General features: G+C 37.8%; 6 protein-coding genes across 6 annotated transcripts; 4 read left to right on the forward strand and 2 right to left on the reverse strand.

The window, feature by feature from the left end:
• Positions 1 to 403: 403 nt before the first annotated feature.
• On the forward strand, positions 404 to 1,965 carry GCK72_002279 (uncharacterized protein; the record flags this gene model as incomplete). The annotated part of the gene is made up of 5 exons (XM_003104835.2): positions 404 to 459; positions 509 to 636; positions 729 to 1,162; positions 1,206 to 1,526; positions 1,573 to 1,965. The coding sequence occupies 5 exons, from the start codon at positions 404 to 406 to the stop codon at positions 1,963 to 1,965; spliced, it is 1,332 nt and encodes a 443-aa protein (XP_003104883.2).
• A 127-nt stretch (positions 1,966 to 2,092) lies between these two features.
• Positions 2,093 to 2,774, reverse strand: GCK72_002280 (uncharacterized protein; the record flags this gene model as incomplete). The annotated part of the gene is made up of 3 exons (XM_003104797.2): positions 2,093 to 2,210; positions 2,256 to 2,557; positions 2,652 to 2,774. The coding sequence occupies 3 exons, from the start codon at positions 2,772 to 2,774 to the stop codon at positions 2,093 to 2,095; spliced, it is 543 nt and encodes a 180-aa protein (XP_003104845.1).
• A 280-nt stretch (positions 2,775 to 3,054) lies between these two features.
• Positions 3,055 to 4,896, reverse strand: GCK72_002281 (uncharacterized protein; the record flags this gene model as incomplete). The annotated part of the gene is made up of 6 exons (XM_053723344.1): positions 3,055 to 3,564; positions 3,622 to 4,392; positions 4,436 to 4,528; positions 4,577 to 4,657; positions 4,702 to 4,767; positions 4,813 to 4,896. 6 exons carry the CDS (start codon positions 4,894 to 4,896, stop codon positions 3,055 to 3,057), a joined length of 1,605 nt encoding a protein of 534 aa, XP_053591989.1.
• A 476-nt stretch (positions 4,897 to 5,372) lies between these two features.
• On the forward strand, positions 5,373 to 8,698 carry GCK72_002282 (uncharacterized protein; the record flags this gene model as incomplete). Its single annotated transcript, XM_053723345.1, has 11 exons — positions 5,373 to 5,394; positions 5,452 to 5,556; positions 5,600 to 5,922; positions 6,036 to 6,346; positions 6,392 to 6,621; positions 7,242 to 7,560; positions 7,606 to 7,687; positions 7,731 to 8,038; positions 8,083 to 8,181; positions 8,225 to 8,335; positions 8,383 to 8,698. 11 exons carry the CDS (start codon positions 5,373 to 5,375, stop codon positions 8,696 to 8,698), a joined length of 2,226 nt encoding a protein of 741 aa, XP_053591990.1.
• Positions 8,699 to 9,756: 1,058 nt separating this feature from the next.
• On the forward strand, positions 9,757 to 12,108 carry GCK72_002283 (uncharacterized protein; the record flags this gene model as incomplete). The annotated part of the gene is made up of 5 exons (XM_003104730.2): positions 9,757 to 9,857; positions 10,623 to 10,734; positions 11,292 to 11,489; positions 11,533 to 11,787; positions 11,896 to 12,108. The coding sequence occupies 5 exons, from the start codon at positions 9,757 to 9,759 to the stop codon at positions 12,106 to 12,108; spliced, it is 879 nt and encodes a 292-aa protein (XP_003104778.2).
• Positions 12,109 to 13,867: 1,759 nt separating this feature from the next.
• GCK72_002284 (uncharacterized protein) lies at positions 13,868 to 16,647 on the forward strand (the record flags this gene model as incomplete). The annotated part of the gene is made up of 7 exons (XM_003104666.2): positions 13,868 to 13,910; positions 14,505 to 14,602; positions 14,650 to 14,776; positions 14,978 to 15,174; positions 15,219 to 15,457; positions 15,948 to 16,287; positions 16,486 to 16,647. 7 exons carry the CDS (start codon positions 13,868 to 13,870, stop codon positions 16,645 to 16,647), a joined length of 1,206 nt encoding a protein of 401 aa, XP_003104714.1.
• Positions 16,648 to 16,893: the final 246 nt, after the last annotated feature.

Consider the following 16,893-nt stretch of genomic DNA (forward strand, 5'->3'; position numbering starts at 1 on the left):
AAAACGATCTCTACCTTCTGAACCGATTTCTATTCCACCTGATCCCAATGCACGAGTCTATTCAAACCGCTAAAAAAGCATCAAAACGTTTCTCAGAGCTTTTTTTAGTTTTTCAAAGTTGCCAAAATATCATCTGCTTTTTTTTAAACATATGTTATCTTTTAAATCTTTATATGCCAATTATAGCTCTTTCAAAGGGCTTTTCCTGTTTTTCACTCTGTTAATCTTGTTTTTCTTGCCATCTTGGCGATTATGAAATTTATTTTAATAATAATGATTTACGGTTTGTGTGAATTATTCAATTGATTAAAAGTTCCTTCAGATTCTTTGGTATTACTTTTAGATACAATCGGAATTTAACTATGCACATTGATGTTCTCAAAAGCAAGAGATCTTCATTCAGATGTCGAAACGGGTCACAGTTAAAATAGAATACTCCAGGAACACATTCTTCGAGAAGTAATTTCAATTATTTAAATATTTTCTAAATATAGTCAAAAGCTTTCAGACTTTTGAAGCTGCAACATCAAGAACAAGAAGACCGAAAACTGAAGTATGTGTTGCACAAAGCTCACGAAAATTTGAAAAAGTGTCCGTTCGAAATTCAGAATATTGTTGACCTAAAAAATGTACAAGGTAAAATTTATATGTTTCGATGAACTTCATTTTGAAAACAAAAGTTGCTAAATAATAATCAGAACCTTCTTGAATCATTGGAAAATTTTCAGGAATCGGGGAGAACATTGCATCGAAATTGGAAGAAACATGGAATGTAGCTTGTCGAGAACACAAAGAGCAAACACTGACTCTCAAAAAAATCAAAAAGTTCACATCAGAAGATTATAAAAGATTTCAAAACAATCGAAAATCGACAACTGAACTTATGAAAGAGGCTAAACGACAGGAAAAACAACAAAAATCGTCTTCCTCGAAGGTTGTTGACGATGATGAGTTTGTGTCGGATGGAGAAGATGATGGAGATCAGAATATTCTTACAAAAAGAACGAAGACAACAAGTTTGCAAATTTCTCGCTCTTCTAGCTTCAAACGTCCTACAAGTGTCAATGCTTCATTACCTTCCAATAGTGGTTCAGTTCCATCTTCTAGCTCGGATCCTCTATCTTTTCGTGTTCTCACATGCAAACCCTTCGAGCAACCTACAGTAAGCATACTATAAATTAATCTTTTCGACGATGAAGTTTCAGGTATACTTAATTGCTGATAACCGTGAACATCGCAACAATCCTCGTATCAAATCCGTGATTGAACATCTGATCAAAAAAGAAGATATTCGTGTAGATATTCGATCACTTTCCGTCGGTGACTACATTTGGGTGTGTAGAAAAATAGATGGGTCAGAAATTGTGTTGGATTGGGTAGTGGAACGCAAAACTTGGGATGACTTACAATCGAGCATTCGAGGAGGAAGATATGATGAACAGAAAGCAAGATTAGGCATGGCACCGATGAAGAATCGAGTATATTTAATCGAGGCTCCGAATAGAGGAGACGTGGCATGCGAGCAGGTTTGTATTCTCAATCAATATTCTGAAACTAATCATATCGTTAAAGGCCGTAGCATCCACACTTTCCAATGGAGGATATCTAATTCAAAGGTGTGCAGATACGCGGGATACTGCTGCATTTTTGAAAGAAGTAACTGTTCGTCTTCAAAATAAAGCGGCTGTTGAGGAGATTTCCGGTGTTCCATTCAGTCAACTTCAGAATCTGCTACAGAAAAAGAAAGCGGAAACAGTGAAAGATGCATGGACCAGGCAATTGATGGTTTGTCCAGGAATGTCTCAATCTCGAGCAGAAGCAATTGCTGATCGTTTCCCTTCCATGCCAGCTCTTTTGAAGTTTTTCCGAGCAAATGGGGATGATGCGCCGATTCGACTGCTACACATTTTACCACAATTAACTCGTCCGATAACTCGAAACTTATTCAAATTTTTCATTCAATGAGAAAGTTTCAATGCATGAAAATAATTCATAAAGAAATTACTTTTCAAGAATTAAATGAACATTCAAAAACAATAACAAATCAACAAAAGATAACAATGGGTAAGATAAAGAATTCAAGGAATTTGAATTAATTGAGATGACTCTCGTTTCTGAGATACTCTCCGAGATCACACTGATGCAAAACAACGAGTGCTGTTGGGTCAGCGCGTTTACTGTCTGATGTTCCTTTTGCAGAGACTCCGAACCTGGAAAGTTTAGTTCATTATTGATAACGTGAAATGAAAACTCACCCCAACGGAACATCTGTCATCGAATAAACGACGATTCCAGCATGAGTTGGTGTTCCGTCAGTCATTCTTGCGATTCCGGACTTGAGAATGTTGTTTCCATAGAGGAACTGTTGTTCAGCATTCGGCTTCAGCCAGACTTTGAATTTGGCATACGGAGCAAGATAATCGAGTGCAGTGATTTGGAGATGAAACTTCTTCGATTTGGTGAACTTTCCGAGACATGTTCCGAACGAGAGGAGTGGCTCGCGTGAGATACACGCAGCTTGACGCATCAAATTTTCTGAACAGTAGTACACTCGTTCCTGAAAATGGTGGTTTGGTTGGTCTTGAAAACATCATTAATGCCCAATAATTTGTTGAATTTTACTTCTTTATTTCTTCTAATTCTGAACTCACTTTGTGATTTCTGAAGCAATAGTCTCCATCATTTCTGTCGATGAGCATTGATACATTATCTCCAATGAATGAGGCTAGCTTAGCGAACACAAGAGATGTTTCTTCTTCGGTCAATGGACGCATCTGAGAAGTTGATTTTAATAAGTTAAGCATAACAAAGAGAATAATGTTTTTAAAAAAGTATTTGGAAATTTTAACCAAGCTTCAGTGATAAGAATTTAACTTTTTAAAGGATTCAGTAATGATTTATAATTAGGTAACAAGTCAATTTACAACTGCGTAGCAGTAACCCGGAGGTGGAGTGAAGACAGGTTTTGAGAACAAGGAGCAATTAGACGATTATGATATAATTTACAGAATGAGTAAAAATAAGAAAATGATAATTTAGGAAAAAACGAAGTGATTAAAATTGGAGGATTCCGATTTGATCGAGCAAGGCATTGTCACTGATAGCCGATTTTGCTGTGGGAGCGTCCACTTGAAGAACAAGCTTGCCACCATTCAGCAGACGAATGAAGGACTGTGATTCAAGAGTCTGAAAAGCTGAATGAAGATCGTCGTCCTCAAGAGGCGGCATTCGAAGTGCTGTACACGCTTTGTAATATGCACGGTAAAGTGAGTTCCGATCGAAAATACTCTTTTTGCTGGAGGAAAGTGCTAATGATACTGCAAGAAGAATCCTTGGTTGAAGAGGAAGTTTAGCTCGCGAGAGAGGTGAGGAGTAAACGTTGTTTATGATACCAAGCACTTCGCGACACCCATTGACAGGAGTTCCAGGAGGGCCAGATTCCTGATCCATAGGCATCAGACGGCTTTTTTGTTGCTTGAAAATGTGAAGAGCTGTACGAAGATCGCCACTCATGGCAGCGACTTTTCTCGCCGTTAGTTCGATGGATTTCGCGTCGATAACAGCCTGAAATTGAATGACATGTATGAGTATCTGTATGACTGGTAAGTAGTTTAGACTCACCTTCTCTTTTTTCATCTTGTCGTTCAAAATTTTGACAATGTCGTCTTTGGTATATGGCTCAAAAACTAAACGCTTTGGAGTCTTAGTGAGCATCAATTTAGGTAGAAGGCGTTCCGTTAAGTCGATCGAATTGGCGATTCCAAGAATAATAATTTTATGAGACAAAGTTTCGGGCCATTGGAAAGCAGCGTAAAGTGCAGCATTTTTTCGATTTGCGAGGTGGTCAATTTCATCAAGAACCAGAACAAGTGGTACAGTGAAATGTTTCACGTGTTCCTCGAAGCTTTCTACACTCGGTTTACCATCCAAATCAAGTGACTCAAAAATTGTTTTGAATAATGCAGTCTTAGTACTCGTTGATGCACAATTAATTATGCAACTGCGAACAGCTTTTCCTAGAGCTGTGAGAACTCTCAGCGTTGTAGCTGTTTTTCCAGTTCCTGGTTGACCGCTGACATACATTGACAATGAGGTTTTTTTCGATTTACTTTCCAAAATCCACGACTTCAGAGTATTGAACTCATCTTCTCTTCCACTTAGTGCTCCATTGCCCTCAGTTAAAGAAGATGACACTGGTTTTTCAGCCTCAGAGTCCGATTCAGAATCACTTTCCTGACGAGATTTTTTTTCAGGTGTGCTCTCAGAAGTGGTACGTGATCTCATCTTCTTTTCTGGAGTTCTCTGTTGCACGAGTCGATTTTTCAAATTAGTCGGTTTTAGTGTTTTTGGTTTCGTTGGATTACGTTTCTTAGTATCGTCAGTCGTTGAAATCTTAAAATACTTTGGTGGAATAATTAATGCAAGACAAATATACCTCTAGCGTTCCAACTTGTTCCGCAAGAACAGACGTCGGACTCATCAACAATTCTTTTGTTTTGTCAGACTTCTTTTTTGGTGCTGGCATGTCCTAAAAATGATCAGTGGAAATGAGAATGTGGCATAAGTTTTTTCTTACATCATCTGAATCAGAAAACTCCGAGTTAGTTGCTTTGAAAACTTTTTCAGGTCGTCGAATTGTGGATATAGAGGAAGGTTTCTGAAACAATCACATACACTTGGATTATTTGAACGAAAACTCACTTTATTCACAGTGGGCACGACTTTAGTTGATATTCTAGAACTTCTTCTTCGTCCAGTTTCGTTATTCTTAAAATTTGATTAATTTTTATCTAGTGAAAAACTATCTATTACCTCTAGCGGTCTACTTGTTGCTGGTTCGCCAACAGAAGATTCCACTTTCTGGTTCCGACGACTACTTCTTGGCGTACCGCTCATCTGTAAATTTTCAGAATAATTTAATTTTTTAATTTAAACGACATTTTAACATAAAATGTACATTCAGAAACATATTATAGGTCTACATTTTCGAAGAATATTGGGAAAACGAGGGTTGTGTGTGTGTCCAGTAGAGCACATTTGAAATTCTCTTGTTTGAGTGTGCGCGCGAAACGGCTAATAGTCGGTTTGGAATGCTACTGAGGCCAGATGGCACGTATCTGGGAAGAAATGACCTATTTAGTTAACAATGAGCTATTGGAATACATAATTTATCGAACATCATTCAAAGTGGTAGCAAAACGGGAAACTACAGTATCCATCAGTATTGACTACAGTATACCACATTTCAAGATTTAGAAACAGTAAATTTAAACGTGAGTTGGACCAATTTATAACAAAAGAGATAATAAAAGTGAAGATTTAAATGCCTTTGCTTTTACTTTGATTTCTAATTCTCTGGCGAGTCGTTGAATATGGTGAAAGAAGAAAACACGGGTAATCGCTCAGAGGGTTAGAACTAAACTATATAGACAGCTTAGACAAAAGTTTCAGATGTTTCTGAAAATCAAGAAGAACCAGAGGAGTTGAGTCCAAAAACAAAAGCATTCGCACCGACACTCGAGAAAGATTACAAGTTGAAATTCGACAGAATTCTCGGTAATCGAAATTCCCGAGTTCGGATGTTATCATTTTGTTATAGGAAGTGGTTCGTACTCACGTGTAGCTCGTGCAACATTTGGTGATAAAAAAATCGAAGTTGCTGCAAAAGTGATCAATATCACTCCAACTCGTGAGAAAGATGACTACATTAAAAAGTTTCTTCCTCGTGAAAAAGAGATTGTGAAGCTTCTGAAACATGATAATATTTGTCGTCTCTACGAGATGATCTCATTTCCCGATCACATCATTTTTGTCACGGAGTTCTGTGCTGGAGGTGACCTGTTGCGCAAAATGAAAGACATCAAAACTATGAACGAAGATGAGGCAAAGTTCATGTTTAGACAATTTATAGCTGCGCTAACGGTAAGAAAATATGGAATTATATAACTGATTCTACGAACTAGTAATTGAATTCTGAGAAAACTCTTGACCCGTAAAATATCAATTAGTGTTACAGAACATCTCTCGATTTTCAGCATCTTCAAGCCTATAACATTGTTCACCGTGATCTCAAATGTGAAAACATTTTCCTGGACAAATATGAAAATGTGAAACTCGGTGATTTTGGATTCTCTCGTATTCTGAAACCGGGTGAGAAGTCGGCAACTTTCTGTGGATCCCGTGCGTACGTGGCTCCAGAGATTCTGCGAGGAAGAGAGTATTCTGGAAATGCGGTGGATGTCTGGAGCACTGGAGTCATTCTCTATATTATGCTCACTGGATCTATGCCATTTGATGATCGTAATCCGCAAAAAATGATTGAACGACAATTAGCTCACAAAATCAAGTGAGTTATAACTGAAAGGAAGCTCTAATTTTGAAATAATCCCAGATTTCCAAAAAGTTGCACGGCATCCACTTCATCAAAAGCTCTAATTCTCGAGATTCTTCAGCCACATGCTCCAAATCGTCCCACTTACAAAGCGATTTGTGAATCTGAATGGCTTCGTAATCAACCGTATTACATGAAACCAGATGAACCGCCGAAACCATCAACTCCTGCTGCTCCAGTTACTCCTTCTACAACTCCTGTTACAACTGGAAATGCTAAGCCAAAGGATAGTAAGAGACAACATGGATGAAGAACATCATGAAGTGATCCAATAAACACAATGAACTATTGAATTGATTTCCGTTTTCATTTTGTTAGTATCATTTCAAACTTTAATTGCATGTAAAATCGTTAAGCCAGGTGTTTAACAAAAAAGAACAATGAGCCTAGTTGCCCAGTGAACTTTTTATTCTGAAGTTCGACAAACTTTGAACAAAATAATCATTTTCTGAAACTTGATGTGGGGAGGACCGATAGTGCTATCCCGTGGAGAAGGTAATTTATGGTTTAAAGACTGGGAAATTAGAGGAGCCTTATACGAAAGTTGCTTGGGAATGGTTTAATGATTTAACCTGTTAGTGGATTTTCAGTATGAAAACTAGACCCTTGTAATAATTCAGAGCACATAGGTGGTATTTTTTCAAATCGTAAACTCTCTGATAAAATAATTCGAAACGTGGCCCTGCTCTAGATTGATAAGATCCTGCCCTTTTTTAAGTATTTGGCTCTTTCTTCCGATCAGTTTCTAGTTATTCCTATTACAAAAATTGTTTACTTCTAGCTGTAGACAAAATTAATGACTGAAGGTGACTCTGACCTCTTTTCCTTTCGAAATTCTCCAGTTTTCCAGTGAAACACACAGATAACGGAACGGTTGAATTACCAAAAGGAAAAATAGTCGGATGCTCGTGGCAAGTGATTCGTAAACTAGGAGAAGGTGGATGTGGAAGTGTCTATCTTGTCAAAAATCTCGAAGATGAAACTGAAGCAGCAATGAAAGCAGAATCAAATACAGCAACCGGTGGATGTGTTCTGAAATTGGAAGTTGCAATACTCAAAAAATTAACTGGAAAACAACATGTCTGTCAATTTCTTTTTGCTGCGAGGCTTCAAGATTTTAGCTATGTTATAATGACACTTCTCGGCGAAAGTTTAAATAAAATTGTTAAGTGAGTTGGAAAGAAACATGTGTCTAGTTAACAAGGGAGTTTCAGAAGAGTGGGACGTCAGATAACAGTCTCTTCACAAGTTCGGATCGCTGCAAATATCCTTTTTTGTCTCAAACAAATCCATGACGTGAGACTACTTCGCAGGTCTCACTGGAATATTTCAATTTCAGATCGGTTTCATCCACCGAGATTTGAAACCAGCCAACATGGCACTCGGATACAAATCAAATGTGGAAGAATGCCGGTTCTTCCATGTACTTGATTTCGGATTGGCTCGTCAATTCATTGTTGCGAATACAGACGAACCGACCCGATTGATGATGAGAAGACCACGAGAAAGATCTCTTTTCAGAGGAACAACAAGATATTGTTCCATCAGAATGCATGATCGAGCGGAGCAAGGAAGAGTCGATGATCTCTGGAGTATGATATACCTACTCGCAGAACTTCGAGGCCCTCTCCCATGGTCTGCTCAGAAGTTAGTGAACACAAAAATGAAAACGATTATAAAATGGATTTCAGTGACAAGAGAGTTGTTGGTGAGATGAAAAGACTTCATTCAGATGAAGTCGTTCTTCAAAATAGTCCGATGGAATTTCTAGAGATAGCAAGGCATTTGAGGTAAATTCAGTTGTTTCTTTTCTTTTTTAAATCTCTAATTCAGGAGTTTGAATTATTTCAATAGGCCAGATTACCATCGAATCTTTCTGTTGTTGATTTCAGTAATGCAAAAGGGAAAGTTTCAGTGGAGTGACCCATTCGATTGGGAAATGATGTAAGAAGACTTTATCAGAAGTTTTAAAATCAACTGTATGAATTCAGACCACCAAAGCCATCTAAATCCACATCAGCATCGCCGCTCCAGTTGAGTAAAGAAACGATAAAGAAGAATGGAGGAAGTCGTGAGATATTGAGCAAAGAGAATTTTAGTAAAGAAGATCTGAAAACTGCTCAAAAGACTGAAACAACAAGTAAAGAAAAAGCGAGTAAAGAGAAGACGAGTAGAGAGAAAGCAAGCAATGAATCCGCAGAAAAAATAAGTCATTCTGGAGAGAAAGCTGACGAAGAGAAGAAAGAACTTATGAAACTTCTACCGTTTGATGCTGAATTTTTCGCCTCTGATCCTATTGGATTTTGAATAAATGTTAACTTATTATGCTGTAAATTCTTAATGGGTAGGAATCCTTTTTTCATTCGTTTTGCTGATAAATTTGAATGGAAATTGGGGCTAATTCCCTCTCCCGGTCGTAATGTTTTTGCAAGGAAGGTTATCGATTTTATTCTAAACTTGTTCCTATACAGTTTTTAAAACTTGAACTTGCAAAAAATATAGTATCTCAGCCAATTTTCACAGTCTCTGAATTTGAGTTTTTGATCACCAAAATCTGCTCATTTTCACTGTTCCCGAACTATTTTTCTGGCCGAACGTTTCTTTGTTTGCCAATTATCATTTATTTACCTTGTTTGCCATAACACTTCGTTTCTCTCACTCCTTTCCACTTTTTTTTTCTATATGTCGTATATGTATATATTGCATTTCCCTTATTTTCGTTGTTTCCTCACTCAACGGGCATGGGTGGGCGACAACGGAAAAAGAGGAAGAAGACGAAGAGAAACGAGAGAGAATCGAGTGAGGAAAATGTTGGCGGCGTGCCAACAGCAAACACACCAACATACATCGAAAAAGAGTGAAGGGAGGCGGTCAACTATTGATCACACTACTCTCTTTCTCTTTTTCTCTCTCTACCTCTTCTTCTTTTTCTCTTCTCCTCTTTTCGAAAAGAGTCCTCCTTCGTTACCCCCCGGCCACTCCGTTTTTCCCACTGCTACCCTATTGCTGCCGGTTTCTGCTGCCCGTTTTCCTGCAGCAACAACATAGAGAAAAGGGAAGAGAAAAGAGATCTTTTAGCCTTCTTTTCCTTCTTCTTCCCCTCTCTTTCACACAACTCTTTCTACTTTTTCATTCGCCCTCCCTGTGCGGTGAGCGTGTTGCTGAGCACACTGCGTCGCCGTTCAAAGACAATTCAGAATCAGAAGACGAAGAAAGTGACATCTTCGTCTTCTGTTGTCTTTGCAAGAAAAAAAAGATCAAAGAAGAAAGTTTTGGCAGTTAAACCGAAACCAAAAGTTGTGAAGAGGTGTCCACCAGTTCCATCTCCTATTCCTATCCCTCTGATACCTAAAAGACCTCTAAATATGAATAACGTTATTCCACCATTTGTATGGCCTGAAGATGATGAAGTGAATGAAGAACAACTAGAAGAACATGAAGGACCCGAAAGAATGGATTACGATGCGTGAGTGTTTCTCACTTTTATCGATGAAACTGAGATTGGAGCAGTAGAGGGATAGGAAATGGCTCTTTTTTCCGAGACTGTATGGATTTGTACAAAAAGTCAAATAGCTGTGTTTGTTAAAAATCTAATAAACTCTCATCATTCACAAAGTTATTTTAATTCTAGACAGTGGCCACCTTGGACACGGTATCAATTTCTATTTTTTTGATAAAAATAGGTCTAAACGAACATTTTGATGTCTCCGTTTCCACCACGTGATAGATTGAGAAAGGAGAGAAAATCTATCTTCATCACCTGTTTGTTTACCAATATCTCTCCAGTTTAAACCGCAATTTCTGAATGTCTTTGACTTTTCACAAGGTTTCTCTCGGTGGTCCGTAATTAAAAACAACTGCCTTCCAATTACGGTTCTCTAAAAGAATGACGTCATCTATCGGTTCACATCGATTGAATCTATTCCTCATGTCAATGACCTTGCCGACGGTATTGTTAGGAGAAAAAGCGAGGGATGAGACGTAGACACTTTGAATTGTATTGCGCAATAAACCTTGGAAGCTAGCCAAATAGAAAAAATATTATCGAAATTGAAGAAGAAGAAGCTGGGAAAACAGTTGAAATGTCAACGATGAGAGACCGACATGTCGAAGATAGAATTGATAAGAACACCGTTGATAAGAAATTTGTTGCAAAACGTAGAAAACAAAACGTTGTGCTTGGCACAGTGCCAAATCGAGAACAAATATTCTAAAATTGGAATAATCTCAGACTGGTGATGCTGGCGAACCTCCCTCCCCTCACTGAAGAATTATTGAGCAGGAGTCCAGCTCTTCCTGTCAAAACTCGGTCATCCGCAGAGTTTACACTGGTTTTGGACTTGGTAAGTTTCTAATGGGGAAAAAATGGGGAAAAAAATTAAGAAATCGAATATTTAAATATATTTAGAATCCCGGAGCTACCGTAATCCTAGGGACACTAACCTTGAAAGTTAAGCTCACAAGATCTTCAAATTTGAATTTTCATCTTTGTCAATGACAGCCTTCCTATAAGATCTCTATAGTGCGTATAGTTCAAAACCTTGTTTTTCTCTGCAATACGGGTACAATCTTCTCGTTTAAAAATCGTTTGAATAACTCTTAACTAGGAAGATAATCTTGGGTTTCTTTTCGAAACGGTTTTTGAAATATTTTTTTCTGATACTGTATCAAGATATCAAGACCAGAACAAATTTTATTCAAGAAGTATAGTATGTATTTTAAACTAGAAGATGTCCTTATCATGAAGAGACTAACTTCTGAATTCTTGAATTTTTTTCAAAACAAATTGTAATTTATAAAAAAAGCTGACCTCCATTGAATAAGAAAGTTACATTAGTTAAGAATCATCAATTAATTTGAAATCCAAGTCTTTTTTTCAAGAAACAATTTCCAATTACAGGATGAAACTCTCGTCCACTGCAGTCTCACACCACTCGACAATGCCACAATGATATTTCCTGTTATGTTTCAAGATATAACATATCAAGTATACGTTCGTCTCCGACCACATCTACGAACTTTTTTGAGGCGAATGTCAAAAATTTTTGAGATTATAATATTCACCGCCAGTAAAAAAGTATATGCCAATAAACTATGTGTAAGTTTATTTTTTATAACCTTTCAAAAATTTCAATTTTTAGGACATCATCGATCCTCAAAAAACCATGATCCGACATAGACTGTTCCGAGAACACTGCGTCTGCGTTTATGGCAATTACGTAAAAGATTTGACAATATTGGGAAGAGATTTATCGAAGACAATGATCCTTGATAACGCGATTCAATCATTTGCTTATCAACTGGATAATGGAATTCCGATCGAAAGTTGGTTCGAGGATAAAAGTGACACCGAATTGCTAAAATTGTGCTCCTTCTTTGAAGCTGTTCCGTCAGCCGTGAGTATTATCTTTTTATTTTTTCAAACAGTATTTCTTAGAACTTCCACTTCTCAACTTACTTTCAATTCCAAACTGCATGACTCAGGATAAATTGTCGTATTACAGGGTCGTGACGTCCGCGAAATCCTACGACGTAGATATCGCCTCCGTGACCACATTCCTTTCTACAGTATAATCCATCAGCAAGAAGGACCTGGTCGTATGCCAATGATTATGCCAATACACATTGCTCCAGCTCAAGAAGTGGAAGAAAATCACGTAGAAGAGCAGTTAATAACACAAGTGGCTCAGAAACCTCTACAATTAGTACAGGGATGAATTCGTTCTGTTTTCAAAGCTGTCTGTTTGTAAATATTGTAGTCCCCATTCCAGAAAACACGATTGTTGTTTTTTTCTCCTCCAGTTAAATACCTCAAGACTGTTATTCTTTCATTTCCTCGCCGCCTTTATATCTTACCGAAAAGAAAAAAAATGATCTGCATATTTTTTCTCCCAACCACCTCAGATACTCTCAATACTCGTTTTTGCACAATGTGCCATCATCCAATCTCATTTACATACCCAAGTTTCGGTGTCAAATATTCCTCATTAAAACAATCCCTGTGAACTTAATAAACCGCATAGTTTTTTCATGTAGAAAAATGATTAGTTCGATATCGAAGATTGCCAAATAATAAAAAATTAGTAATATACGTTGGCGAGAATGCATGACAGAGAAAATGTATTACAACTAGTTGCAACTAATCGTTACCTTAAACATGCTCTAGTATTGATAAACTTTCATTTCGATAATAAAAAAGGATAATTAGCATTTAGCTGTTGAACTATAATCCAATTTATGACTCAATAAACGCATTGGAAACGTTTTTATCTCATTTGATTAAACAATTTAGCTTCAAAATTTGAAATTAGAGCGTGCACGGCCTCCTGCAGAGGCCCTCTCAAAGTACTGCGCGCAGTGCATTGAGAGGGCCTCCGCTGGAGGCCGTGAGCGTGTAAACTATAGCCGCTGCGAGACCCGTTGGACAAACAAAGGCGTGTGCCTTTAAACTGATACGTTGCACTCGCCGACAAACAACACATTCTACAAGCTGGAGCTCGTTTAAAACTGCTTCTTGTCAATTTTTTCAAAAAATTATTTCTTGAATGAAGTAATGTTGTTCAAATGCAAAAACTTCATCATTTTGCATCATGGAACTTGTTCAACCATCAGATCTAGTGCGTTTCGAGTCGAAAACTACCGTAACCCTAGAAATAGCGGAACTCTTTCAAGTTACATGTTTAACATATTTTGAAGAAATCACGCATAGTCGAAAACTGCTTCGTTTCCCTCAATATTCACGTTTCCATGCCGACATTGTGTCGCCAGACGAGACGCTTGCTGACACTTCATCTAGTTCGTTATCCTGTTTCTGAAAAAAAGGACTTCACTTTTGATGTTTTTTCTCTCGTTATATTCAGCTTTCTTAATTATGTAATTTGACACTTCCTCATAAGCTTGAAATAACTGGGCTTGGTTCTTTTCCACCTGTTTATTTTTAGAGTTTTATTTGTTTTTAGAAGAGATATCTTATTTTTTTGCAATTTTGATTAGTAGTTATTCTAGAAAATATTCTTTTGGGCCATTATTTCGACCCCAGGTTTTGTTATTCTTACCCACAATTTTGTATTCATCATTCGAGCTTACAAGCTCAACTTTTTGCATTTCAAAAACTCCGAAAAAACATCGCAGAAAAAAAAAGAAAAGTTCAAACTAGAAAGAGAGTTCTAGAAATTCTTGTCTAGGAACTTGATAGTGGACCTCACATAAAGAAAGTGAAAAGTTCAATAAATTAGTACCTCCCACAGAAAACGACCGCCCAAAAGCCCCGGTCTTTTCAATCATTCTCAATTCAATTCTGATGCTTCTTCTATCTTCCTTTCCTTCACCCACGTCTTCTTTAGCCTCCAACCGCATCGACTACAAATCCATCCAGTTAGTTCTTTCTTCTTGCAGCCCACCTCCTTCTTCCGCGGCGAAAGTGACCCGGTTCCAAAGAAACGCGTCTTCCTTCGCTTCCTGCCTCTCTCCACCAAAATGTCCTTCAAAGCGGTCGTTCTAGTCGGAGGCCCACAAAAAGGTGAGGAGACTGCGTCACTGTTCGAACAGACAGGCCCGCCCCTATACAAGAAGACAACTTGCGTCAGAAATCCTCAGTTCTGAATCTTCTGAATCAACATGATTCTTGCCGCTGGAGCTCTGCTGTCCCTGTACGCCTTCTTCCTGGTGCTCCCCATCATTATCATGGCTTATGCCGCACAGCATTATCCACTTCGACTTTAGCATCTTCCGAAAATTCGTAGACACAACAGATGCTTTACCCAAATGATTTCTCGTAGAATTTCTAATCTATTCACTGTTTTCATATCCCCAGAAAATGTAAGTTTGAGCGATTTTGAAGAGATCCAGTCTTTCTAACACTTCTAGTCTACAAAAAAAAGACATGACACGCTTTTTGCAAAAGACAGGGAAACCAGATAGGGACTCGTACTATTCTATGTGATCCGTCAAGATCAACGTTTCTGACCCTAAAAGTGCATTCGAAGTTAGAAATACCTAAGATCAAACACATGATTCTTAAAGTATCATAAAATAAAGTTTGAGATGAAAGAAATCTTTTTTTTAATTATTAGGCAATAGAAGCATTAAAAAAACAATTATAATTTCATTACAGGAACTCGTTTCCGCCCTCTCTCACTTCAACTGCCCAAACCGCTTTTCCCAATTGCTGGAGTTCCTTTGATTGAACATCACATCGATCAACTTTGTCAGGTAATTATTTGTTTTTCTTCAATATTCCTTATATGCAGATCTTTCAGTTATCTGGATTGTCTGAAATCTTGCTACTTGGTTTTTTCCCCACTGATCTCTTCACTGAATTCATCGATCGCTGCCAGAAGACCTACCGCGTCAGCATAAAATATCTCGAAGAACCCAATCCACTTGGTATGTTTTATTTCCTAGAAACCGGTTAACTCCCATTGCGTAGAGGTGGGAGGTGGAACCAAATGTAATCTAATTGTTCGAGAGGTGAAAGATTTCGTTTTTGGATTGAAAACAGAATAATCGTCATTAACCTGGTTTTACAACTAAACGCAACGGTTTTCAAAAATGTATGGAATCTTCTCCGATACGACTCATTTTCAGGTACTGCTGGAGGTCTTGTTTCTTTCAAAGCAACAATTCTATCTGGTGATCCAAATGCAGTCTTCGTCATCAATGCTGATGTCTGTGGAGACCTTCCAATTGAAGATATGGGAGCCAAAATTGATTCGATCTCTGGTTCCAGTATGCTTATGCTTACAACTGAAGCTACACGTCAGCAGTCGGTGAACTTTGGCTCTGTGAGTTCTTTTTTTTTAGAAATCATAACGATTTTTTGATGTAGGTTGTGACAGATTCCGAAGGAAAAGTAGTTCATTATGTCGACAAACCAACGACTTTCGTGTCAACCAACATTTCATGCGGAGTTTATCTGATGAAAGCAGAGGTCATCCGACAACTCGATCTTCCTCTAAATGGCGATGGAATCTGGTTGGAAAGAGACGTTATCCCTCAACTTGCTGCGTCTGGAAACCTTTATGCTCTTCACACCACCAGATGGTGGAGTCAGACGAAAACCGCTGCGTAAGTTTACTTTTTTATACAGTGCGCGTAATATCTTTAGGACCCCTCATTTTCGGGGGTTCTTGAAAAACAAGTGGAGATATCAAAAATCTGTAAAAGCCAGTCGATTTCAAATCCAAAATAACCCCCGAAAACACATTTTCATGAATCTATCACTTTTCATACCTCGAATCACCAAAAAGTCACTTTTTTAGTCGCAAAATATCTTTAGGACCACCTCGAAAATCGAAGTTTCAGTTGATTTTTAGAAAAATTTCTTGGAAATCTATTCTATGTGGTCGAAACATACTCTTTCGTTGTTTTCAAGTATTTTCTTTTCGATTCCGTCCTTTCCGAACATGAAATCAAGTGTTTGCCACCTTCGAATTTTCAACCATCTGAAATTTTCACTGTTTCAGAACTTCAACACTTGTATATCAGTTCTCCAATCGTTGGGGGTCCTAAAGACATTTCGCTCACTGTATTCGTCGATTTATTCTCTAGTTTTCAGAGCTGTACTTTATGCGAATCGTCACTATCTTCGTCTTTACAAGAAACGTTATGCTGCAAGACTGTGCAGAATTGGAGCTCAAATTATAGGAGATGTATTCATTGATCCAAGTGCCCAAGTGCATCCTACTGCGAAGATCGGCCCAAATGTTAGTATTGGTCCAAACGCTGTAATCGGAAAAGGAGTACGTATCAAGGAATCAATTATTCTTCCGGAGGCTGTTATTGAAGAAAACGCGTGTGTTCTTCAATCAGTTATCGGTTGGCGTTCAATTGTGGGAATGTGGGCTCGGATAGAAGGGATTCCGCTCGAGCCGAATCCAAATCTTCCGTTCGCCAAGGTTAGTTTCAAGAAAGAAAGTAAAATTTATGAAACTGAAAAAATATTCTTATATTTAATGGTAAAAACGGAATTTATCAAACTTTTTAAAAATCTGAAAAATTCTAGTAGTTGATGCACACTGTTCACATTCCATTTTTCAGTACGGACATTAAATTCCTAAAGCTTAAAACATCGAGGAGGATAACATTTTTTCCAGATGGATAACAAGCCACTCTTCCTTCCGGATGGTCGTCTCACTCCATCTCTTACAATTCTTGGATCTGATGTTTCAGTTGCTCCAGAAACTATCATTCTCAACTGCGTCGTCTTGCCATACAAGGAGCTCACGTGTAGCTACAAAAATCAGATAATTCTTTGAGCCAATAACGCGTTATTTTCGGTTTTTCTGTTACATACTATTTATTTTTCAACTTCTGTGATATTTATGTAATTTCAGGGCCATACCATTTTGACGCCAAAACTTGACAGTTACTGACATAGTTGGTGGTATCGATGTTTCTTTCTATTCCAAGCAAAGTCACTAAACATGTCTTTTTTTCTAATTTATTGCCTTTCTACTAAAGCACCGTTTTAAAAAATGATTTTAATAACCTAATCAAGCAGT

Source organism: Caenorhabditis remanei, chromosome I, assembly GCF_010183535.1.
Source record: "Caenorhabditis remanei strain PX506 chromosome I, whole genome shotgun sequence".
Classification (NCBI taxonomy): domain Eukaryota; kingdom Metazoa; phylum Nematoda; class Chromadorea; order Rhabditida; family Rhabditidae; genus Caenorhabditis; species Caenorhabditis remanei.